Source organism: Vidua macroura, chromosome 3 (genome assembly GCF_024509145.1).
Source record: "Vidua macroura isolate BioBank_ID:100142 chromosome 3, ASM2450914v1, whole genome shotgun sequence".
Lineage (NCBI taxonomy): Eukaryota > Metazoa > Chordata > Aves > Passeriformes > Viduidae > Vidua > Vidua macroura.
Window position 1 is genome coordinate 16,722,730 of NC_071573.1, and position 25,923 is coordinate 16,748,652.

At 36.2% G+C, this 25,923-nt stretch overlaps 1 protein-coding gene across 1 annotated transcript in view; it reads left to right on the forward strand.

The window, feature by feature from the left end:
• The window catches only part of AKT3 (AKT serine/threonine kinase 3), a 150,051-nt gene that overhangs the window by 85,447 nt on the left and 38,681 nt on the right, over nt 1-25,923 (forward strand). Inside the window, exons 4-8 of the mRNA XM_053972578.1 lie at nt 5,030-5,141; nt 6,568-6,712; nt 13,236-13,367; nt 17,240-17,305; nt 18,866-18,934. Of these exons, the coding sequence (XP_053828553.1) occupies nt 5,030-5,141; nt 6,568-6,712; nt 13,236-13,367; nt 17,240-17,305; nt 18,866-18,934 (524 nt within the window). The remainder of the gene's footprint in view (nt 1-5,029; nt 5,142-6,567; nt 6,713-13,235; nt 13,368-17,239; nt 17,306-18,865; nt 18,935-25,923) is intronic.

The following is a 25,923-nucleotide window of genomic DNA, read 5'->3' on the forward strand; positions in this document are numbered from 1 at the left end:
ATTCTGCTGAAGTTGAAACCTTTCATATATGAAATAATAAAATGGTATTAGTGTTCTATTTTTTTTAATGCTGAATGATTGCATTTAGGAAAAGAATGCTGGTGATTATACAGTTAAAGTTATAGAATTCAAACTTTAAACTTTTTAATAAAATCTGAACAGATGATCTGTGCTTTTTTTCTTTTTTTTTTTTTTTTTGGAACTGGCAGGTTTCAGGCCCTCTAATTGGCTTCCCAGCTTTGCAGAGTAATTACAGCTTCAAGCAAACTTTGTCATCTGTGGTTCAGAATGGTGTAAAGTAAACAGAACGTTTTGAAATACAGTTTGTAGTTAGAGTTGCTCAGGAGAGTTTAACTAGCATAACTACTTAATTTAGACAGTAGCAGTTATTTGAAAAAGTCTAACATTTTAGAATTGTTAGGTTAGTTGTTGATATGAAGACAAAAGTTAACCTCTGGTATGTATCTGACTTTGTTTTGTTTTTTAAAAGGATTATTTCAATAACTGAGAAACATCCATTGCATTTCTTTTTACCGTTTTAATTTAATTTGTTTTTCATTTTCGGTATACATCCAAAAATGGCCAAAGGAGTGCTATGTACTTGTTGGAACAGAGTTGTCATTCTCTGTTACTGTTTTTGTATTTTGCTGCTTTGAACAAGTGTTCTCCTCCAAGGTATTTCCTCCCCTCTAATATTAAAGGAAAAGTTCTCATGACCGATGTTTCATCCCAGAAAGACAGAAAGCTTTAGGAAAAAAATGTGTAATTCCAAGTTGTAGATGGCTAGCATACAAGAACACAAAGTTGAGTCTGTCTGTTTACTGGCTTACTCATCTTTTTGAATGATAATTTAGACTTCCAACTGTTTTGAGTTGAGATTCAGTCCTTTAATTACATATGTTTATGTATAGTAGCACACTTGAAGACATTATGGTAGAATGTTCTCTACTCTTGGTAATGACCCAACTATCACTCGAGCATTCGGAGCCAGCTCTCAGTAGCCAGTTTCACTCTTTCTTCTGTGCTTTTGTATTTTCCAAACTATTCACTCAGTCTTAAACTACTATGGTTTTTCCGCTAATTAGTAGAAAAATATTTTGGTAATTAGCAGTAACTGTGTATTACAGCACTTATTCATCTTAATAGATTTTTTTTCCCCCTAGTAGTAGGTGAAAGATATTCACAGACAAGTTTTTATTTATGTTGCAGTCAGGGCAGGAATAATGTTCATCCCATACATTTGTATACAGCAGCACATGAAACATGTGGGACTACTAAATATCAGCAGACTGAAGTTATTTTTATCTGTTTGAGAAGAATGGGTAGTACACCTCTTTTGGGAATACACTGGTCCTCCACTTCTTTCTGAAACCCTTTTTGCTTCATAAGGGGTGGATATGAATGTATTCAATTTTAACATTCTACGAGGAAATAAAATCTTTAGCCACTTGTAACAGAATATTACCAAAGCTAATTAAGTTTTGCAAAATTTTATTTTCCAATAATTTCCTCCAGTGGTAGTGAAATGGCATTTTTGGTGGTTATTTTTCTGGAGTTTTTTTTTTTTTCAGTACCATTTTCAATTCTTAAGGTTTTTTAGTACCTTTCATTGATTTAATTAATCATCTGTAATGAAAATTCAGAATAATTTTTTTGTTAATAATATTTTATTATTATTTATAATGTTAATAAATATTTTGTTCTTGTTAATAATGTGCATAATCAGTTTGAGGGTTGACTGAAAAAATGTAATATGAGTAGTATATTAGATACAGATTTACTTAAAGTACATACCAATGTATATATTTATTTTACTTTTATACTATATTATGTATATACTATATATCTATTATATATTATGTACTATATACATACTCTACTATATAATATTTTATACATATATAGGTGAAGACCATATTATACATAGCATTTGGACATAAGCAGTTGTAATTCTATTAGTTCCATTTTTTTCATATGTGAGTTGGAAAACTTAAATAATGCAATTTAAATGTATGCATATTTGTATATATTGGCAAAGAGAAAATAAATGGTGGAATTAAAAATCTTCAGTTCCATCACAGGCATTGGAGAAGATGTGCTTTTTGATTGGTACAGATTTTTCTGCAGGTTTGTCTCTGTGCCTTTTTTCCTTCAAACTGTCCTAACACAGTCAGTTCATATTTCTTCCTGGCAGCTTTTGTCACCTTCCTTCCTCTAAACTAGGTACTCTAGTTTGGCTATATTCTAGCTATCGCCATGCTTTTCTTTCTCACATAGGTTCCAGTCTTTTTCCTGTCCTATTACCACTTTCCTCCCTTTATTCCCTAGTCTTTTGTTCATAACAGCTGTCCTGTAAATAACTTGCTGCATGCCATCTTTTACATTGGATTTTGCCTCAATGAGGTACTTTTTCATACTGTCTGAAGAGGAGGGCAAGGCATTATGAATATAAGTGAAATGCTTCCAATTTAGCATGTGGAGAGGCAGTAGATAGCTGTAGCCTCTGGATTGTACTCAATGCCTAGACTTTCAATGATTTTATACTTTAGTAATTGTTACTGTAATTTTTTACCCTCCTCCCACTGCACTCTTATCCCTCCCACATGTAGTGTGGCCAGATGCCTTACATTTTCACAGGAATACTAAAAGGATATCAAAGGTCTTGATTTGCCAAGTTTTAAGTCTCTTCTCCAAAAAGCAGCATTTTCCAGCAGTGTGCAGCTTTAGGCAGACACCCAATAAAGAAAATTTCATCCTACATGATTGAAGTGTGATAGGATTAAAGATGAGAGGATGGTTTTGTCAGGAGTAAGATGAGATAATCTTAGAGCAGACAATGCTTCTAGTCTCTTCTGCTGGAATGGTAGCCCCACATGTTCCTTGGAACTTCAGCTGAGAAAGTTAAAAAAAAGCCTGTTAACCCTCCCTTCACTGTCACCGTGATCATGGCTGGACTTCAACCATATCCCTGAAGATGAGGATTTCTTTGATCTCATGAGTAATTGCAGTGAGCTACAACCCTGGTTAGGTACCCTAAGCAGCTATACTTCATCGTGCTTCTGTCTGCCTTATTTCTCTTCCAGCTTTTGTGTTAAACTCCCTCTTCCTGTGTCCATTCTGCTGTAGATCTTTCTTCTACAGGTTGAGGATGGCTCTCCTTCCATCCAAGACCTAGCAGTGTGTGTGTAAGCAATGAGGGTGAACTATTGTTTCTCTTTTTTAATTAAATATTTGTTAAATGGAATGTCATCTCTGTTCCTGACAGTGAGCAGTCTGACTTCAGTAATAATTTATAGATGTTTGGTGAATATATAAGTTTGTTCATCAAGGAATACACATGTGCACAGGACAATATTCACTCCTCTTTTGTTTCTCATACCTGTGTCTGTCAAGCTTCTGAGGTGTTCTGCTAAGCTGCAGAAAAAAATACTATTGATAGACATATCCACTTCCACACTTCTTTGTTTTTTCAAATAAAAAAATTGCAGTAGATGATAGTTGAGGTTTCAGGATCCTGAATTTGTCAAGAGAAAATATGTCAAGCCAAAATAATTTATTTCTGTGAAAGGAAAGTATGCCTTGTTAAGTGGTACATGTCATATGACTTCTGCAAAGCATTGACATTAACTGGAATAAAGAATAGTAAGCTACATAAGTAAAAGGTGTGGGTCAACTGGTAGGTGGTAGCTATATCAAAAAGAAGTTACAGCAGATTGTAGGTGAACAGGAATTAATTTACTGTACCATTATTGATTGATTTGTGAACCTGATGAATCATTTTAGATCACACACACACATTTGATCTGGATCAGCTTTGAACAAGTGATGATATTCCAGACATGAGATGTAATGGTTTGTGTCTACAATGTGTTAGCTGTAGGAAAACGAGTAACACTTTTGACAGAGTAACCTTAGCTTCTCAAAAATGTTTAAATGTATTTGCATGAATAAGGAGTTTTAGTTTGTCAGAGTTTTGCAGCTGTAATGTTTGGTGCCGCATTGTAGAACTGATACACAGCAACGCCGAACCATTGCCTGAATCGCCAGCGTTGTAGTCTTGCCACAAAGGAGTAATAGGTGGTCTATAATATGTCTGGAGTTGTGGAACAAGGGACATCTCGAATCTGAAAGTGCAACTGGTGAAGGACACATCGATTGAACTGACATAAAGAAGACTAAAGAGAGATAAAAAGCAGTGTTCAAATGTCTAAAAGGGACAGCTGCTGGAAAGATGAAGTAATTTAGTCAAAAGGACAAGAAACAGTATGCTGAAATTATAGGAACAGTTGCATAAAATCCTAGGAAAAATCTTACAGCAATAAAAATAGTTAATTTCTTTATAGTTGGATGGAATAGTTTGTTTACAGGGGTTTTGAAATTAGTACTTTTTTTGGGATTTTGAAATACTTATGAGAAATAGCATAGGTAGATCTGATTCTGCCCTAGGGCACAAAGAAAATTAGATGATTTCCTGGGGCAGCCCCACTGGTGGTGTGTGTGGGATTGTTCTATATTTAATAATCAGACTAATTTAAACATCTGAATTTTCTTAGGCTATTTTATAATAAACCTTACCCTGAAGTGACAGTAGTAACAGTAATTGTGACATGGTTACCATTGAAGGGAAAATGTCATATTCCTCCTGCTGGGTGCAGATGGAAAAATATGCCAGTGGCTACTGCTGTTTCCTTGGCATGCTATAGCAATCCAGGATCTAATACTCTTCTTAGCCTCATAACACAGACCAAGTTAACAAAATGGAGATTGCACTTTTTATATGGACAATGATACAAGTTCTATCAATTCCTCTGACTGCTTTCTTCACCTGATTTATTGTTACCTATTACCTTTTGCAAGGTATTTTACCAAGACAACCTGTGGTTGTATTGCTGTTCTGTATTTCCTTGTGTGCTGGATAGATCCTGAATGGGGATACATGAGCTGAATGAATTTCATCTAAGTGATTTTGTTTGCTTTTCACCCATTAACTGGCAATGTATAAAAAAGGCAATGTCATGTATTTGTCTAGAATGTCAGCTAATGAAAACAGAGCGACCAAAGCCGAACACATTCATTATCAGATGTCTTCAGTGGACCACTGTCATAGAGAGGACGTTCCATGTAGACACTCCAGAGGAACGGTGAGGGTTTTATTCTTGTTTTCCTTTTCACAATCCTTGTGCAGAAGCCTCAGCAGAGTCTCTGCTGGACCTGCACAGCAATCAGCACTTGGAACTGTGACATTCTGAGCAGTTAGTTAAAGATTTTTAAGTCAGCTTCTGTAAAATATTATCTGAGCTCATAACTAGAGTAAGAGTTGCCTATGAGTAGGTGGGATGAGTGTGTTCAAATAAGCCAAAACTATGTCATGATATGTTTCTGAAGTGTTAAATTTTGAACATCCAAAGCCTGGATTGAAATCTTTCCAGCCTTGCTGTCTTACTCCTCCTAATGTGCTCCTTTCTTTTGGCACAGAAAGCAGCATGCTTATTATAAATTATTTTATGTTGGCTTATTAGTTTTTCTTGTTTCAGTAAACATTCACAAATGCTTAAGAATTAACTTTTTAATGCACCAAAAAGTTTTTTAATGCATGTAGGAGATATGGAATAATGCACTCAAATTTCTCTTACTTTGTCTACGATTAGATGCACTGAATCATCCCACTGTGGACATCTGTCCTTTTGAGACCAGTACTATGATCTGGCTGTCATTTTTGTATCAGTAAATAAACAACAACTTTGCTTTTTCTGTTCTGTTCACTTAGAGGTTTTTTTTTATTCTACCTTGGTACTGTGTCTTTTTTCTGTGCAGTGTAGTAGCTCACACTGCATTCAGTAATAAATACCATGAAAATATCCCATATCCCTTACTGGCTGAGCAAGAGACAGCAGGTAGTGTGCTTGGTGTGGGGCTATGACCTGCTCAAGGGCTGCCTGATGTGTCTGTGCTGCTCTGCTGGCCCTGCTTGTCCTTCCACAAGAACCATCACCTGGGCCTGCCCCTCAGTGTAGCCACAGGTTTTTAGGATATTTGTAGAAATTTAGTTATCTTTGAGGGTCTTTTTTGAGGGAAATTTGCAGAAAAGCCTGCAAGTTGAGTTTGTCTGTAAGTCCTCCTGTAAGAGGAGACAAAGACTTGAACATATGATGTGATTTAATAAACCATTTTCAGTGAAAATGTCTTGAAGCAAGGGGGAATACCAAAAAGTCTCTTAAAAGAGCAATTTATTATTATGAGATACTATTGCATAAGAGATGACATGCTCTCAGGTATATTATACCTGGAACAAATGTTTTCAAGTTCCCGCTACTAAAATACTTCAGAATGAGAAGCTGCTAATTCTTGAAGTTACCCATATAGTGATCCTTTCTGGTCAACTTCACCCCCTTTAAGAAAATGCAGGATTTGGAAGGAAGTTGGAGTGATTGATTAGTATGAGTCTTCTGCTGTGTAACATAAGGATTGAACATTGAAGCAATGTAGCATGTGAAAAATGTTATGAACTATGCAATATGTTTTATGTTTTATGAGTTTCTAATAGAGGTGTTGGCTTGTTCATGATAGGGAAGAATGGACAGAAGCAATCCAGGCTGTAGCAGACAGACTTCAGAGGCAAGAAGAGGAGAGGATGAACTGTAGTCCAACTTCTCAGATAGACAATATAGGAGAAGAGGAGATGGATGCTTCAACAACCCATCATAAAAGAAAGGTAATGACCTTAAAAAACAACTTTTGAGAATGGTCTAGATGCATAAAGCAATATGCAGGGAATAGTATTTCAACATAAATTTCTGTGTATTATAAGATCAAAGTATTTATTTAATTCAATAAACCTGAACTGCTCTAGTTTTGTTTATTGGTTCAGCTGATATGGCACTTACGAAAAACAAAGTTCAACCATTCAGGCACATGCTAACATTCTTCTTATTATTTGACTATTATTTCATCCTTTTGTTTGTTTGCTATTTTAGAAGTATGGTAATAAAATATTTTCTTTAGACAAGTGCTTTTGCCCCTTTTCTCATGCAAATAATACCCAGTACAAGTTAGGTAATTTGCATGATAAAGGCTAGCAGGATCTGGCTTTTAATGACCTTGGTTTTTGATAACTTGGGAAATAACTTTGCTTTAGTTTTCAATGAAGTAAGAGAAAATAGCATTTTGTTTTTCTGCAGTCCTTTACAGCTTTTGGTGTAAGTAGGAATATGTACATTGCTGGCTATAACATACTTGTGGTTGCATCTCCAGAGTCAACAGGTTAAACAAACAACAAAGAGCATGTTTTAAAGATCTGATGCCACTCAAAGTTTGCTTATGTGCCTCCATTTTGTCCTGTATGGACTACTCAAAGTCATGTCTCTCATTTGCTATACAGAGTTGATATGACTCAAGAAATTCACTGAAATTGCATGAAAAAATAATAACCAGTTTACATAGGACTGACTTTACTTTTTCTAGCTAGAAGTGAAACTTGTAGAAAACTAAGTATAAGTCTGCTGACAGAGCAAAACAGTCTTATGGCTCACATAACTGAATGCTTTTGAGTGATGAACAATATAAGAAAAGGTGAACTTTTCTCTATTTACTAATAGAGCATGTTTTGTTTGTTGTGCTACATGAAGCAAGAACCATGGAAAAGCCAGGGCTGAGAGCTATGCCTTCAAAATATAAAAAGATGTCATAGGTAACTTTAGTTCTATCATGTCCTAATTTTTAAGAACTTGAGATTGCAGTCTAAAAAGAGTTCTTTTCTGCAGTTTCATTGTATGCAAATTTCTAACCTTTGTCTGCTATAGAAAAAGGTAAAATCAATTATAGAGAGCTGTAACAATACTCTGAATATATATTGTCAGGCTGACTTTAAACCTTTTGCCTGACGGCATGGATATTTAATGACTGTGCTCCAGGGTAAAAGATAAGTGACAGCAAGACAGAGGCAGTGTTTAAGATGTGTCAGCCTTGTGAGAGGCAGTGTGATTATGTGGAAGGGATTTGGGTCTGCTCTGTTAAAGATCTGAGCACTGTTCCAAGCCTGTGTATCCTCTTAGTGAAGTACAAAACCACTGCATAACACTCATTTTCCAGGTGTCAATGTTAATGCTGTCTGATACAAGTAGTTTATCTGGAATGTGCTCTCCTTGTTCACAGTGCAGTTTCCCATACAAAAAAAAGGGGTTGTGGGAACAGGGGTAGGAGGATCAGTTTTGTTTCTGTCTTGCCACTTGCGCTTTAAGAAATGCTGAAATAATATGGTGGGACAGTGTATGGGCAGCACTACGGAATATTTAATGGCTTTGGCAACAAGCCAAAACCAAGCTCTACAAAACAAAGCTGAAATGAAGACTGTTGATATTCAACATCTAATAACAGAGCAAAATAACAGAACTAGAAAAAAAAAAGATAAATAAAAAGGTAATGAAGTGAAAAAAAAAAGGAAACAATAGAGCCAGAACTCAAGAATCCCACAGCAGATTTCTGTCTGTTGGAAGATGTTAATGAAAGATGCTCAGAAGTTTTTGGAATAAAAAATATGAAGTGACCATTATGACAGGGAATTGCCACTGCCTCCAACTTCATTGAAATTGTGAAAAATAGGTCTTTGAAAAACTGTTTCTGTTTTGTAGAAATGTCTCTGAAAAGCTGTTGTTTAAGCTTTCATAGTTGTTAATGTAATCAGAACCATTTCAGTTATAATGATTTAATGCATTTTTATTGATTTTTTTTTTTTTTTTGTATTGGGTATCTTTCCTTTCAGGGATTTTTACACAATGCGTCCTTTTTTGACAAAAGCTTGTTTTGTCACCTGATTTTACATCTAAGCCCAGTGAATTTTGCTTGTGCATGCACCAGATGGTATACATATGAGTAGAAGAACATAATCAGATTAAGAGACAAGACAGAGAGGAGTTGGGCCTGTTCTTCTCTGAAAAGGTAGCAAAAAGAAAACAGCCTTTAGGATGTGAAACTTGATTTGAATAAACATGACAGCTACATCCCTGCTTAGATTAGCTACAAAAAACAGAAGCACCTCTTTTCCCCAATTTTTTAAAATGGTGTCAACATGCAATTCAAGTTTTACACATCACTAAAATTTGTAATACTCAAAATTCTTAGCAAACTACTTTTATTTCTTGCTGTACTATTACTTCTCAGTAGAGATTTTCTCTGATGAAATCAGATGAAAACTCCACATGGTCTAATAATTGTGCACATCAGGAATTAAAAAAAAAAAAAAAGAGTTAGTTTCTTTGGTAGGAATTTTCATTAGGGTGTATATACCTACATTAGGGTGTATTTTTTTGAACAGATCGTCCATAGGGGATGGTGTGTTTAGATGGTCAACAGGTATTTCCTTAGGGGAGTAAAAAGTTTTATAGAAAGCTGAACATCATAATGGTTTTTTTTTTTTTGGTTAGTGCAGTCTCCTGTGGCTTCTTTGCTTTTTCTTTGTTTACAAATTTGATATGCAGGATGCAGGATGAATAAAGAACAGATTTTTCAGGGGAAGCCTAAAATTAAGAAGAAAAAGATTCAAAACTTGGAGTACAGCAGGAATGAAAAACTAGGGGAAATCATGAAGGAGAAAGAATCCAATCTTACGGGAGCCTCCAAAGTTACCATCTTCCTTCAGGTTTAGGAAGTATTTCCATTTTTCCACCAGTTTTCAGTACACCCCTAGCTATGGCATCTGTGTTTTTATCTCCCAAGGTCTTGTGTTCTTTGGCAGACTTTTTGAGTTACCCTGCACTGCGTATCATCTCTAAGCCTTCTGCTAAGCTTCTAAGGAATGAGAGCATCAGGAGACTTTATTCTTAGAACTAACACTACCGCCATAATGTGCTGTTAAGCCACGGCTCAAAATCTTGCAAACCTATTACCTTTCTCTTATAAATATACATATATTTTTAACTTGTTTTCACTGAGCTTGCATCTAGATTCATGACTGCTTTGCTGAACATTATGTAAGCAAATTTTGGGCAAATCAGTCTTTCAATTTGACTGATCTGCTGCCCTTAGCATCAAAGCATCAAATCCATGTCTGCGATCAGTTGTGCCAAGATCTTCCTTCTGTGTATGGGCAAAGGGCATCTTTTCTGACCTGGTTGTATTCAGACTCTGATGGTCAGTCTCTAATTCCAGTGTCTTAGAAAAATCAGAAATGTTGGAGAAGTTAATTCTTTGAGGCTGCTTTATGATCTCATAAATCTGTGACTGTTAAAGGGATAGGTTGTTTACAGTCACTCAGCTCACAGTCACTCAGTCACAGCTCAGTATTTTTTATCAATAAAGCTGTCAGCCATTGTTTGTGAGGTAGCACAATAGCTTATGACTGAAGGATTCTGCCCTGAATTACTCATCTTCTGCTTGAATTGTGTTTTGAATGCATTTTTAATTTTTTATGGGTTTTTGTCAATATTCACTGCTTTTTCTCAAAGGCAGTTGTTTTCTGCTTGATGGTTGTCACAGAACCATCAAGCAGATAACCTGACTTTCCAAAATGCTGAACTGAAAGTGATCATTGAGAAGTCCTACCTTTAGTTGATTGAAAACGAGGAGCCACACAGTGTTATGATCACAGCTTTACATACGACATCATGCGCTGGGAGTTATCACACATTACAGTAGTTTTTGGAAAAGTTGACTCTTCAAGGATTTGTCTATAGTAATAAAATTTAACTTTACTCTCAGTTGTGTAAAGTGAGTTTCCTTTAGGTAAAAACTATACCGAGCCTTCGAAATTTCTGTTACCCATATTTCTTGCTGGGATAAATGCATTTTTATTCCTCCTGATGTGAAGTGCTTTGGGCAGCAAAGCAAGATCTGTCACTGCAAAATGTTTGTGTGAGCATCAAGGTTAGAAGCTACCAATCAACAGTTAGATGGGCAAAAGATTTAATTCCTGTTGATTTAGCTAGAAAATTGATATTTGGGAAGCATCTTCTTCTGAATGGAGCTTTGAAATGGAATGTTGAAGACCTTTTGTAGCTTTGAAGTTGCAGGTCGAACACTTAAAAGCTAAGGAATTGCACATTGATGTGGTGGACAGAACTTCAGTTCAACCTCTTACGTGAGCACATTGCAAACTAACTCTGAGTGAGCAACTCCATAAATTACTTTCAGAGTTTGTCAACAGCAAATTCAGATCCACAGTAATAGTACCATGCACTTGAGCTTAAACAAATAAATAATTTCAGAAGGTAATTTTGCCCTTTTTTCTCTCGCACAAGTGAATATATTTTGCTGCTGCTATTTGCGATCGCACACCAGGGATATGCCCAATGCCTCTACACCTGGAATGTCTGTGAAATATGTAGGCAGTGTTAAGAGGTTATTTCTGGTAGAGATAAGGAAAGTACTAATTCACTTGTGGAAAATACAAGTAGAAGTTTATCCAGAACAGGATATTCAGGCAGTTATTCAACACAACTGCCTAAGGCCACGACTAGTGATAGAAAGAGGCACTGGGAAGACGAAAGATGGTCTTTTTTGCTCACAAAACAGGATTAAGTCTATTTAACTTAGCAATACTGAGACTCATAGTATAATTACTCTTTAAAAATGTTTTGAGGTGTGTTTTTCAAAAAGGAAGAAAGGTCATTGATACTGCGGGACAATGCTATAACAAGAATAGGTGAAAGCAGCTTGCAGAATTTGTAGCTGCTTTTCTCAAGTTGCAAAACTTGATGGTTTTGTGGTGCTGCAACCAAGTCACTAACACAGCATAATGAAAGATGTGCTGTAGAAGCACACAGTGATTGGCCAAGTAAATTCTGCTGTCAATTCAAGGCAGCCCTTGTGCAGTCACTGTGCTCTCAGTATTGTTCTGGTTTTTGTCTACATCTTCATCTTTGCATCTAATGCAGAGACCAATGCTTCTGAACTGGCTGTGAAATGAACTTGTAAAAGTAAGAGGATTATTGACTCAAACTTTGGGCTCAGAAAAGTTGCTATGCTGTTTTGGGATCTGAGATTATCTGATCATATTCTTACCATGTGTGGCATGCCAGTTGAGCTGACAAACCTACTGGACTTGATTTGTCTGTTGGTTGAACAAGCTGGATGTATTGCGTTTAACCTGCAAAGCTAGGGCAGTAACAGAGTCACAGGAAAGATGAAAACTTGCCACTTCCTCCTTTTCAGAGCCAGATTGATTAATGTAAATACCAAGTAATTGTAATCTCTACTGAAATTTTTAAAAGTTCTAATGCAAAGGCTGCTGTAAAGTCTTACAGGCACAACATTTCAGTGAGTATCCTGTATGTTTCATAAAAGCCATCAGTGCAGTGGTTGTTGTAATACAAATACACCATGTTTGCATGTCCCTGGTAATGCAGGAGTTGATGAACTTTCTTAAATGTGGTGCATTCTTGAAATGCTGCTTTAGGCTAAGGCTTTGTCCTGTGTGTGCTTTATAAAAATAAAAGTGTGTGCAGTACTTGGCTTTTGAGCATTATATTAATACTACTGAACGATTTATCCTGCTGGTTTAATGACAGCAGCTAGCTGCCTTCTTTGCCTTGGTGAAAAGCAGCAAGAGCAGTGTTGTTTGGGCACTCAGCCCCTCCCCAAACTGAAAGACAGGGAAGGGAAGCAGAATGAAACTCCCATAATCCAAGGGGAAAGGTTCAGTGATCTGATCCATGCTGTAGTGTGTCCAGAGAGGGGCAATGGAGCTGGTGAAGTGTCCATGGTAAAATCTTATGAGGAACAGCTGAGGGAGCTGGGAATGTTTAGCCTTGAGAAAGAGTCTCAGGGGGAACCTTATTGTTCTCTAAAACTGCCTGATGAAGGGAGGGTATAGCCAGAGGAGGGGGATTGATCTCTTTTCCCGAGTAAGAAGTGATGGAATGAAAGAAAATGGCCTCAAGTTGCTCCAGGTGAGGTTTAGAGTGGATATTAGGAAAAATGTCTTCATTGAAAGAGTTGTCAAGCATTGAAACAGGCTGCCCAGGGAAGTGGCAGAGTCACCATCCCTGTAGCTATTTAGAAGACATGTAGATGTGGCATTTAAGGACCTGGTTTAGTGGCAGACTTGGTAGTGTTGGATTAACAGCAGGACTTGATGATTTTAAAGATCTTTGTCAACCTAAACAATTCTGTGATTACAAACTTAATCACAGAATTGGGCCTGTTTTTGTAAACTGTTCTTATTTTATTGGTAACAGGGTTTGGTTATATGTTGGAACTGGATAATCTAGGTCTTGCTAATCCTTGCTCTTTGTTCCTTATAGACAATGAATGATTTTGACTACTTAAAACTACTGGGCAAAGGCACGTTTGGCAAAGTTATCCTGGTCCGAGAGAAGGCTAGTGGCAAATACTATGCCATGAAGATTTTGAAAAAAGAAGTAATTATTGCAAAGGTAAGAAAGTTTATATTTTTAGTATTGGGTCATTTTAAAGAATGGAGTAATCAATATTTAATACATAAGGTGTATTGATTAGTTTGATAAAAGTATGTGTGTATCTTCAGAAAACAAGAATGCAAGAAGAAAAAAAGTATAACCATTTTGCATGCCTTTTCCCAGTATATTATAATCTGGAATGTCCTAAAACACCGAGAGAGTTTATTGGGCAGCAAGATAGTGCAATCTGAGCTTATACAACAAAAAGTGCATTGTGGGGCATATTGGATACCTCACATTTTTTTCTAAGTCGGTTGCAGGTTTACTCGACAAACACTTTTAATTGAATGGGCCTGTGCTTGATTCCAGCTATGTTGTATGAGATTGCTCTGCGTGGGACTAACAATTCAATTTTTTCAGTTTTTGAGAAACAGGAAAAGTCTGAAGCTGATGTCTGAAGTTGTGGTTTAAACTGGCATTGTCCAATCACTTAAACTTGATTAGTGTCACTGGCTCTTGTGCATGGTCATAATATCACTCAAGCTTAAATTTAGATAATCTACTCTGAGCTTTGTTTTTAGCAATTTTGAAGTTTTGAATCCTGTTTCCACAGAAGTTGAAAGCAAGAAACCTACATACATTTATCAACATGAGACACAATTAAAAATAATCCCATTATTAAATGAGGATGTTTCGAGGAACGTGGGTCTGAGTGATATTTTTGAATGCTTAAGGTTGACAGTATCAGTATTTGTAAAAACTGAATGTGAATGGGTAAATACTATTTTACATAGATTAAATATTAAAATATTTTGAAGTTTTTTATGGTTTTCCTATTGACCTATGAAAACAGGGCTTACAAGGGTCTTGCAGTCTATATTTATTGTCTGTCACTCGCTTTCTGATAGCTTTAGAATGTGTAGATCAGTTGCAATTAAATTTGACTGAGGAGTGGAGGCCTCAAAGACAATTATGTTTCCTTGAGTATCATTATAACTAGCCCTGTAACAGAGGGAGAGACTTAAATTTATGTCTTCAGCAGTGAAGAGACTGACCTATGAGTTCTACATGCCCTCAGCAGCTGTCTTGTGTGCCGTGGCACCTGGTCAGCATGTGCATGATTTGGGCTAACAGCAGCAAAGAGTGCCCTTTTCTTCTTCAGTCAGGAGGTACAGGAAGAACAGAGGCTATTGGTGCTGCACTCCTCTGATTCTGCATGGGAAGGAGCACCTCAGTGGCCCTCCTTGTAAGACCTGGCAGCAGTCTCTGTGGTTTGCCCTGCTGGTCTCAGAGTCTGTCTGGTTGCTGCATGCTGAGCCTCAGTCTCCAGCCTGACATCCTTGACTGGTGTTCTGCTCACCCCTGGCATCTGGGGATCTTCAGGAAATCTTGTGAGCTCCTTTTCTGCAGCTGCTGGCTTGTGTCCTTCCAGCCTTCAGAGCATTTCAGCTTGTTTTTTTGTACCAATAACATAGCAAAAAGATTTTTAAATTTTAGGAGTTTTCTAATTACATTGTTACCTGCTACAATATCACTGACTTTTTAGAATTGATTAAAGCTGATTATTGGGAAACTTTGTCTAAGGTTAGCAAAAAAATCTTGTTCATAGAAGTATGTATAAAGGTAGAGAAATTTTGAAGAAATCAGAGATGGAACTGTTTAAGTTTGAATTTAGCCCAGTCAGGCTGTGAACATGCTATGGGGATTTATCAATAGCATTTAGCTCTGGAGATCAGTGCTAAGGATATGGTCACTAGGTAGAATAGCTCTGCAGTCCCAATTCAGCATGTAAGTGGTATAATATACGCTCTAGAATCACAGAATGGCTTTGGTCGGAAGGCACCTAAAAGATCATCTTGTTCCAATCCCCCTGCTGTGGGGGTTTTCACTAGACCAGGTTGTTGAAAGCCCCATCCAACCTGGCCTTGATCACCTCCGGGGATGGGACATCCACAGTTGCTCTGGGCAACCTGTTGCCAGTGTCTGACCACTCTCTCAGTAAAGAATTTCTCCCTAGCATTTAATCTAAATCTCTCTCCTTTTAGTTTAAGACTATTCCCTCTTGTCTTATTGCTACCTGCCTGTGCAAAAAGTAGCCTTATAAAAGCCCTAAGCATAGTATGAAGCAGAAAAGTGGTGCATTGACAGCTGTATAGCATCTGCCCAGTTCAGACTAAATCTGTTTATTCTGTTTACATGACAGATTTAATACTACACTTGCAAGGAAATTACTACCAGTATTACAGACTCCTGAAGCAATTTCAGAAAAACTGGCTGTTGCTAGCTTTTTATGCCATACATCTGGTGAACAACAGAGGTTTAAAAATAAATAAATAGATAAATGAACCTTTTGTGCTTGTTTTTCTCCTTGAAGTGTGTTTTTTTTTGTTTTGTTTTTTCCCCCTGTATATCATTGTAGTGTATATACCCACTGTTGCACTGCTATTCAGCTAAATGGCATCATAATTTATTACCACTGACTGTTGTTGTTGTTCAACTTCCTATTTTGACAATTTTTAAAGTCTAATTTAAAACTCCTGACATCTGTGTTTACTTTCCAGTTTAATAATACCTTATCTTCAGAGCATAGTCTGATAAGCATGTGTGTAGTACAATAATGTTATTATATTGGTATTATTTGTGGCAATAATAACGTGTACTCTGACTAAATATATTTACTTCTCTAGGTTTACAGTAGAAGTTTGAGTCACACCAGGGTAGTCTTTAGTTCTGTGTAACATAAAGCTCAGCGGTGGCTTAGCGCTACAGAAAATGGCTGCACCCTCCCAGTGGCTCTTGGGTGTTTCAGGCCTGGCAGCCTGGGAAGGGGGACTCACAGCATGTGTTACATGCAGAATTGTATAAAATGGCTGTGCATTCATACTGTGAATCCCCTAGGCACTGTGCTTTTCTCCTTAGCCCTCAGGAGCTGCTCGTGCTGTAGCTCAGGGTGAGCCCTCTGCCCGCCATCCTCATCCCCTCACCCCTGGCCAGCTCTGCTCTCTGCACACCTGCTGGTGTGACAGCCATGCCCCTGGGGCCTCGCTGGCACCCCCCAGGCTCCTTCTTTGCCCCCTGCATGGTGCCCGCCCCGGGGGCTGGGGAGAGGGCCTGTGGAGGGAGCAGGGAACAAACATGGATGAGCTTGCCAGGAAGCAAACATTCACAGCAACGGCTCCGTTTCCTTCTCTCACTTTGGTACGGAGCTCTTTTTTATCTTTCCTGTTTGGGCTCACAGACAGGAGAGTGTCACTGTCTCTCTCCTCCTTTCCAAAAAGTGCCTCTTTTCCAAATTGTGGCTGGAAATGAGTTGTGGGTTCTGTGGTTATCTCCCATTCCCAAGGATGAGGTCAATGTCCTTAGGGATGCTCACCCTGGTCAGAGGAGCACTGCTTGCCTAAAGACAGTTTGGGTGGATAAAAGAAAAACCAACACCAAACCAAGTGAGAGTTTAAAACCAGAAAACCTGACTTGACTTAACAATTGGCTAGATGAGACTGGGGTTTATATTTGCTTGTCAGTTATTCCATGTGTACATGTCTCACACATTGGTTTAGTCTCTCTGTAGATACATTGTTCAGGTGATTCATACCAGAGCTGTGAAGCTGTGATGACTATGTTTTTAAGCTATCAAATCCAATATTATAATGTCTTTCTTCTCTGAATTGAATGAAAAGGCTTTATTTTTAAGCAAGAAAATAAGGAAACCAAATAAAATATGTTAAATCGTTTTTTTGTCAAATATTTCCTCAAAAAATGTGAAGATTCATTAATTTTTCAAAACTGTACTGTAGCTTTCTCTTTCTGAAAGTGTTGACCTTTTCCTTATAAGTAATTAAATAACAATTTTATATCTTAATTCAGACCTACTTCTCCTCTTTATTTCTCAGGATGAAGTGGCTCACACCCTTACAGAAAGCAGAGTATTGAAAAACACCAGACACCCTTTTTTAACAGTAAGTATTGGGAACTAGTTTTAAGTACATTAGCAGGTAATATTTAATAATTAATTATGAATGTATTTTACAAAGTTTGAATTCTTTCTCAGGATGATTTGTAAACAATCAGTAGCTATCTTGTGCTTATGATATCGTTGATAAGGATATGTAATTAAGAATTAAGAAATAAAATTTCTAATAAATTTGTAAAGCTTTACTGTACTGAAAATAAATTTAATTGTAGAAATGTGTAACTGTTGTGCAATTTTTGTAGTTTTTGTCTATGAACACTTCTAAAATAAAAGTTATTAATTTCACAGAGGTGTAAGCATTTTTACCAAGAAAATTTAATTAAGAATTCAGTAAAACAATGAAAATACCTGTTTGATTTGTTCAAAATAAGAAACTCACAGAGCCCCAAAACTCAAACCTCACTACCTTTGTCTTCATATGGTTAATATATAACAGAAGGGAAAGACTGAAAAGATGAAAATTTTGAGACTCATGACAAATTACAATTAACTGATTTAACTTTACTGGTGACTGTCTTCTGTAGAAGTAATTCTGATTCCTCTTGTTTGAGAATATATTAAAAAATACTTCCCTTTATTTCAAAATGTAATAGACATGCTTTTTGAGACCAGGAATTTTTTTTTTTTTTGGTGTTAAAATTTCAAAGTATAGCATGGAAGCTTTCCTATTTAGAAAAACTTAACTTTTTTCGAAAGCAGAGGATTGCATTTACATTGATGGGCCAAAATATCCTTGGAAATTCAGTAATGATGAAAGAGGTCCTGCAATGTTTCTTGAATTAGAGTGTAATGGTAAGCAGGAGTAGGGGTCCTTTTGTTGCATCAAAAAATGCAACATTGGTACTGCAGTTGTATCTTATATTTCTGTTATTCTTCAGCAAGTTTTGTAGTGAGATACACAGTTTAGTCACATGTAGTTTTACTACATTTAATTTCTTTTAGGCCAAGTCTTCATCTGTAGATTTTCTGTGGTATCATTGATAAGTCAACATGAATAAATCAAAATTTTTAATTAAGATCATGACATCTGTTGCAACTCTAAAATTATATGGAAATTAATATATTAATTTAGCACTTAGCATCCTTAACATTCCATAATATGAAACTAGAAAGTTCTTGCTTTGGAAATGAAAGCATGCTGGATGTTAAGATGACTTTTATAATTTCATTTGGGAGAAATGAAAAAGAATATGATAATCTCTCTCTTCACGGACACTGTGGAAGTGGACATCATAGAGTACAGTGAGTGGAAATAGCTGGTACTGTATGAAATTGTATGTTTTAGTGCCCATTTAATACTTTCTTGTAATAAGCATGATGTTTTCATATCAGTGGACATGTAGCAGAGATGAAGAAAAACTTGAAGGTTTTTGTGTTAATTCATCTCAAGCTCCAGATAAAACGTTACGCTCTTATTTACTCTTAAAGTTCTTACCAAAATCAGAATTTTCTACTTAAAAAGATAAAATTTTGTTACAGTTTAAGTGCAAGACATTGGGTTAATATAAGATGATAACTGGTTTGATTTTGCTGTTTTCTTTGCAAGTCCTTGAAATATTCCTTCCAGACAAAGGATCGTTTGTGTTTTGTGATGGAGTATGTTAACGGAGGAGAGGTAAGTTTAAGAAAGATGTTCTGCACTTGTAACAGTAAGGCTGTCTTTGGATTACACCTCTAAGGCTATATTTTTTCCTTGCCTTTTTGCTCTCTAGTATCATTAAAGGGCTTTTATTAAAAAAATTGAACTGTTTTGTTTAAACAAAAAAACTTGACATTTTTATAACTTTTCTGTCAAAACTAGTTCCTCTTCTGAAAAAATTAGACTTCTGTATAGTGAGAGATAATTTAATGCTAGAGAAATAACTACATATACTTGCTAATTGTTCATTTTATTTAAGCGTATTTTAACATGTTCTGGCATGAAACAGTCATAATCCAGTGTAAACAAGCAAAAATAATGTTGACAAGTGTTACTTTTGTCCTAATACGAACTATTTGCTCTCTTTGCTGTAACTATTACAAGTATCTATTGGAAAAGAGTGGAGCACTGAAGTTTTTCATTGCTTGTCTCCACTTCACTTGCTGGATGCTCTGGAAATTGCAACTAAAGTGCTGAACTTCTTAGAGTGTTGTTACCTTTGAAGCCATTGCTGTCCTCCAGTGCCTTACTAAACAATGAAATATCAAAAATTATACCCAGCAAATGGAATTAGAGAACTGCAATCGAAGAAGAGGGCTTTTATCTACCTTTTAGGTGCTGTTTGTTATTCAAACTGTGTTCTTGTTACAAGATGAACTGGGGATTTTCCTTATTTTGTCAACTATGTTATTCAAACTGTGTTCTTGTTACAAGATGAACTGGGGATTTTCCTTATTTTGTCAACTATATGCTTCATGATAATGTTAAAGGACTAAGTGTTTCCAGTAGGAGGTTTTTTTTAAATTAAAAAACTCTTTCTTCATTGAGGAATTGCTGTGGCATGATACATAATGTTTTGCATTATGTTTTAGCTGTCTTCTCCTGCAATAAAACGCTTAGCTATAATACCAATGCCTGCAGCCCATTGGATCCCAGCTTGTCCTTGGCCATCCTCTACCAGCCATGCCTAAATATGGTGCTATAGGATTCTCATACTGGGAGGATGGCTTGTTTAACTCAATGTATAAACCCAATTCTGCACATCACAGGTGTTGAACCAGATACAAAAATCTCCCTCAGTAGTAAATGGATAACAGCCTTCTCTTGGACACTCAGCTGGCTTATTTGACATCGAATTTACATCACCAATATTAAGTCAATGTTGTCTGCAATGAATTTTAAGTATTGTCTTATAGACTAGCTAATTCTTCATGGTTTTCCTCTGTGTAAGATCTTACTGCATTTCTGTAATTTCTGGGGAGACAGCTTGAAAGCTGAATTTAGATATTTGTCTTTTTTTTTCCATCCTGTTGGAATGCAGAGCAGGGCCCACAGAGGATGTTTTCAACTCCTTTCTTATGATTGAGGATGCGCTGACTGTATTTTGGTCAATTGTAGCTCAGTCAATGCATTTCTCTGCATTGGGTGGAGCAACTTCGTGGCTACAGCTGCAAGTGTCGTGTGTCATGGGTTTGTGGGTGGCAGCCTGCTTTTGCTTTGGGGATTGCAATTGCAAGGTACTCGTGCCAGGATTGGGTTGCTTTCTTTCAGGTGTGGTGCTGCTGTTTGTCAGTGTTGCTCATGTACTTTTTGATGGTTCTCTAATTCAATGAAGCTAACTCTGAAATTTTGCAACAGTGGGAAAAAATGGCCTTTTGGGAGTAGGCAGTATTCTCTGAGGATACTCTCTTGATTTGCCCACATGCTTCTCTGACTAGAGATCTGGAATAGCAGGTTGGACAAACTGTCTTTTTTAACAGGAAAATCTTTAATCTTACCAAATTTTCTTGTGAATTTCAGACTTTAGTAAGTGTCTTCCAAAAACTACAGAGGATTTCATGTTTGTAAAAATAGCCTTATTACTAACTTGGAGTCACTGAAAGTAAGTTGCTCAAAGTTTAGCCAGCATTTTAGCTTTTATGATACACAGACCGTTTTCTTTTGCTTCTTCTATCTACTATTCTGTTTGTGTTTCAAGGAAGTTACATTTCCCTGTGTATTCTGACTGTCCAAGGTGTTGAAAATTAATCTTTTAATTATGTCCTTCCACTGGGAAATTGACTGTAGATGTACTGTGTTGCTTTTGATTCTCTCCAGTGCTGTGCTACCTTCAGTGTGTTTCTGTTTAAAATTCCTTTAGATTACATATTTCTTTTTTAGGTAAACTGTTGTGCCTGAATCAACTTGTTGGGAATTTTCATGGATTATGTCTTTCAGGAGCACTATTATCCAAACAGTTCTCCTTATAAAGGAGTTCTTGGAAGTTTGTATACATATTCTTGTCTCCTGCTCAGGTGAAAGCAAGAAAATGCCACCATTTAGGCTTCTGCCCTAGTACAGTAATAAAAACTGTGGTCAGCAGTAGGAATCTTTGCTTCCTCTTTCTATAGCTAGAAAAGAAAACAGTCAAGGAAGGGGGCACAGAACTTCATACTGGAAGAGGAGGAGTAGTTGTGTTAAATGACTGTAAGCAAGAATTTAGATCCACGATGAAGTTAATATCCCTCTACAGTAGTAACAATTTATCTTTGCCTTACCTTGCCTATTTAACTTCAAGCTGGTTGGGCTTAGTTAATAAGAGAACATGTTGCAATGAAAATGTAACTGCATCAGGTTAACTGGTCTATGTGTGTGGTCTTTTATAGTGTACAAAGCATTACAGTAAAGAATTGTCCTTCAGATTCCATTAAAAAAAACCCCAGCATATTATGTACTTGAATATACTAAAGAAAATCATTAGAGGATATTTTTTTCCAACAGATTATTCAGATGGGAATATTGAATATGTTTTACTTATACTGAGAATGTTTTTCCTGCTGCTGAATGCACAATCTTAAAATAATTGTTGTGGGCCAAAAGCTTAATTTTGTCTTCATTTAGTTCTGCTTTTAGACTCCATGGGTGAAATGTTTACCAGTGTCTATTGATAAAAAAACTACGTTGCAGTGTATAGCTAGAAGGATTAGTCTGCCACTGTAATTACATTTCAATACCTTTGTTGTACTGAAGGAATTACATTAAAGTAGCATTAAGAAATTGAAATTAGATTTTAAGAAAACAAATATTCATCTGGCTTAGCTGAATTGACCAAATGACTCTTTATTTTTGGGGAATACATTTGGAGTGTATGTTTCCCATTTTTTATTTCCAGTATTTTACTTTAAAGACTGAAAATGTTTTAGGAATTAAATCTATTGCATACCTTGCTCTGCAGAGTACACTGATTCAGCTGAAGTTGATTAACTTCCTCACTCTCCATTTAAGGATAATTCCTAAATTCCAGATTTTGTACTTTGTAACAAATTTAATTGGTAATTATATGTATAATAAAATTAGACCCTAAAATTTGTTCAGATGGTTCTCTACATAAGAATTCTGAATCTCTGTTCATCTTGACATTTTTGTTGCACAGCTCTTTCTTCAATTCATTAGGCAGGAGAGAACTAAATGGCTTGTTGTAATTGAACAAGTGCTATTACCGTCTAGAAAAAAAAAAGAAAAAGAGGATTTACAACCTACTTCACAAAAAATAAGTAAACAAGAGAATGTTTCTTAGCCTTAAATTATGATAGTCCATGATAATGGTGCTATATTTCTTTGGTATAGAATGTGCCAAGAAGTAGTACAAAGTCTGAAACAATAAATAAATAATTTGAAATTTCAAGGTTGCTACTGCAAGTGCTTTGCAAAATCAACACTCAAATATAAAATGCAGAGCTGAGCAAGCCCAGTACACAACACCAAGAGCCAGACATTCAACTTACAACAAGCTAAGTAGGTCAGTAGTGTGTGTACAACTTTAATGTATCAATTGATACAAGGTTGTGTCTTTTATGTATTTGGCATGCTTGGATTTGCAGCTGAATATACTTCTATGTTTGATCTTTGTTTAAATTTTTCCATTAAATTTTTTTATTAGGAAAAACCCCATGACAGCATTGTTGTTCAGTTTTTAAAGGCATACCAGGAAATTTGTAGCTCCAGTCCTCACTGTAACAATAGCACCCTCGTGTATGCCATCAAAAATGTTATGTGCAAAATGGCTTTCTTTGTGCCAAAGCTATTTCTATTGCAATTCCAGTGATTTTACAGCACATATTTAATAACTGTAAGTCAATAAATAGTGAAAATGTTGGAAACCCTTTTTTAATTTTCCATCACATTTCTTCTTTTCCTTCTTTGACTTAATAAATATAATCTTCCTGTTCTGACAATTGTAAATAGAACACAGTGGCAGAATTATTCTGAAATAGTGAACCAACTAATTAATTAGCTGAAAATTATGCTGTAATCCTCCTGTAATCTCCCTGCTTTCCCTATTATAATTTTAGAATCTTCTTAATATCTTTAGCATATATCTGAGTGTATGAATGTGCTTTTAATGTGCATTTTAAATCAAAATGTACATTCTTCATTCAAAACTAGCAAGTGTGGTTTGGTGACAGCTCTGTTAGGTGCTATAATAATGTGAAGAAGAGTGACTGTGGTGTCACATATACATTAAAATAAGCTGACTCAGAAGCTCACAGTTTCTTTGACAAACACAACTGCTGTTAGTTGTTTCTAGCTGGTCATTTTACTTTGAAGTTGGTATTTTTAATTAATATCAATAATCTTGTTGGAAATAAACACTAAAGAAAGTAAATTTTTTTGTATGTTAATTTGTCAGGCTATCAACTTTTAGATTCAGATTTGGGGCACTTTAAATGGAAACTAAAACAAAAATGTTGGTCACAAGTATCCTGAAGTTTTAAATTTTCTAAGGCTGCTGTTCAGCTACTGGATTAGTCTCTTTCAAACAGAAAATTGCAGTCCTTTGGAATTGCAGTCCTTTGGAATAGATATGAACTCTAGGGCTAACTGGAAGTTACAAATTTTCAGAGTGTACTGACCCATATTTTTAATTACTTTTAATCCATCAAAACAAAAAAACACTCTTAAAAGTAAGTAGCACTAGCTTATTTATGAGACCACGAAATAGATATAAAGGCATCAATTATGTAAATTTTGTATTTTGCTTTATGTGAATGAAATTCTACTTTGCAGTATTTGATTCCTATTTAAATACTACAGAAATATGTGGAAAGTACCACACAAACTGGGAGATGTACTTGTTCTTTTCCCAGTTTGGTAATGCATGAGGCATTTCATGAAGTCAGACTTGGTTGCTTAGTGTGTATGGGTTTTGTGATTGCACTGACCACTGGGCAGCCATCAGTACAGAGAGCAAATCACTACAGAGGGGGCTCCTGTCCCACCAGAATTGGTGCCTAAACAGGTGAGCAACAGGAGCAACAGACAAACCTGCAAAATAAAGATCCTCCTTGTCATGCAGGTTTGCCTTTTTTATACAGGGTGTCTTGAGCACTGGAAGAGAAGTTGAAAGGGGAATCCAGATACAATGAACAAAATTTTAAATATTTTCTTGAAATCATAGTGCCGTTTCTGTATTCTGTGAAATCTTTGCTTACACAGATATATGCTGCCAAAAGGCTCAGTTTACTGAGAATTTTGTTTAGGCTAAGACAAAAGTGATACACCTATTATGAATTGCAATTCTCAGGAAAGAAGTTGACTTCTAGTTCATAGCAGTGACTTTTTAATTATGTTTTGAAAAGTCACAGAATTATCAAGGTTTGAAGCAACCTTGAAGATTATTTAGTCCAACCATCATCCAAGCACCACCATAATCACCCCTAAACCCTATCCCCAGGTGCCACATCCAGAAGCCCACCCACTGAAAATAGCTGCAGTAATTCCTACACTGTTCTATGCCTTGTGTAGATTTTCTAAAGGCATAAAGTAGGATATAATAAAGACAGATCAAGCACATCATTGGCTTTTGTTTTATTGATTAGCTTTTGGGTAATTTTTAACCTGCCTTGTCATTTCACAGTTCCCATCTACTTGAAACTTTAAACAGTGAAAAAAGAAAAGCCAAGCCTGCATGCATAGCTGTTGCGGATTTCACTGTCCGTGGTTAATTTATAAATTACAACATTTTTTATTTCTGTTTTGTTGATTGTTAGCTCCTGTGGTGAAGCCAAAAACATTGTAACATGGCCGATCTGGTCTTAAGGAGAATACAGAAATACACTCACTAATCTTTGCTTGAGGAATTACCCAAACTTGCTTTAAACAGTAATTAATACTCACCACTTTAGAAAACATTTGAATTGAATAGCTAAAATGTGCTTTTTTAGATGTTGTTCCAGGTTCTGAGGCTGATGTTTTATCCATTAAGATACTGACAACCTTACAGAGATTTATCTTACACTTTTTCATTGCAGCTGAAATTACTGGCAATACATGACTATTATTTTTTGCTGAAAGACTTTAAAGTGCCTGCAAAGTGCTGTTACTTCAAAAGTATTAAAGAGGAGACAAAACACCCAAACCAATGTTTACATTGTAGCAAAGAAATACTCTAAATACGCAGATTTGTTTTTATAAGCCCTAATCATTGTTGATTTGCTTTTTCTAGTGACTATTACTGCTAGCAGTATGAATGTATTGTTTGTAAAATGCCAGTTCCCCGCTCAGTCCACATCTATTGAAGAACTAGACCTTTTTCAGTTCAAAGAAAAGTTACTAAAAGACCGTAAAAAATGAGGCAGAACCAAAATCTGTACATTTTACTGATATTTCTCAGTGGCTTAAAGCAAAAATCTGAGGAAGTAGCAGAGGGAGAAGTACAAAATGATGCTGTTGCGTACTTTTTTTTTTTCCTCTGGTAACTGAAGGTTAAATGAGTAGCAAGCAGAATGCCTTAAACAAGATTGGTATATTGATTAAAACGCTGATTTAACAGCTCGCTTTCTCCCTTTGGAAACCTGGAAAAGATAAGCCAGCTGCTGTCTAAGAGTGCTGAGTGTCCACTGAGAGTACACTATCTATCATCACAATATGGTGATGAGAGGTGTTTTATGTTTGTGTTAATTTCCCCCACTAAATCAGTAATTATT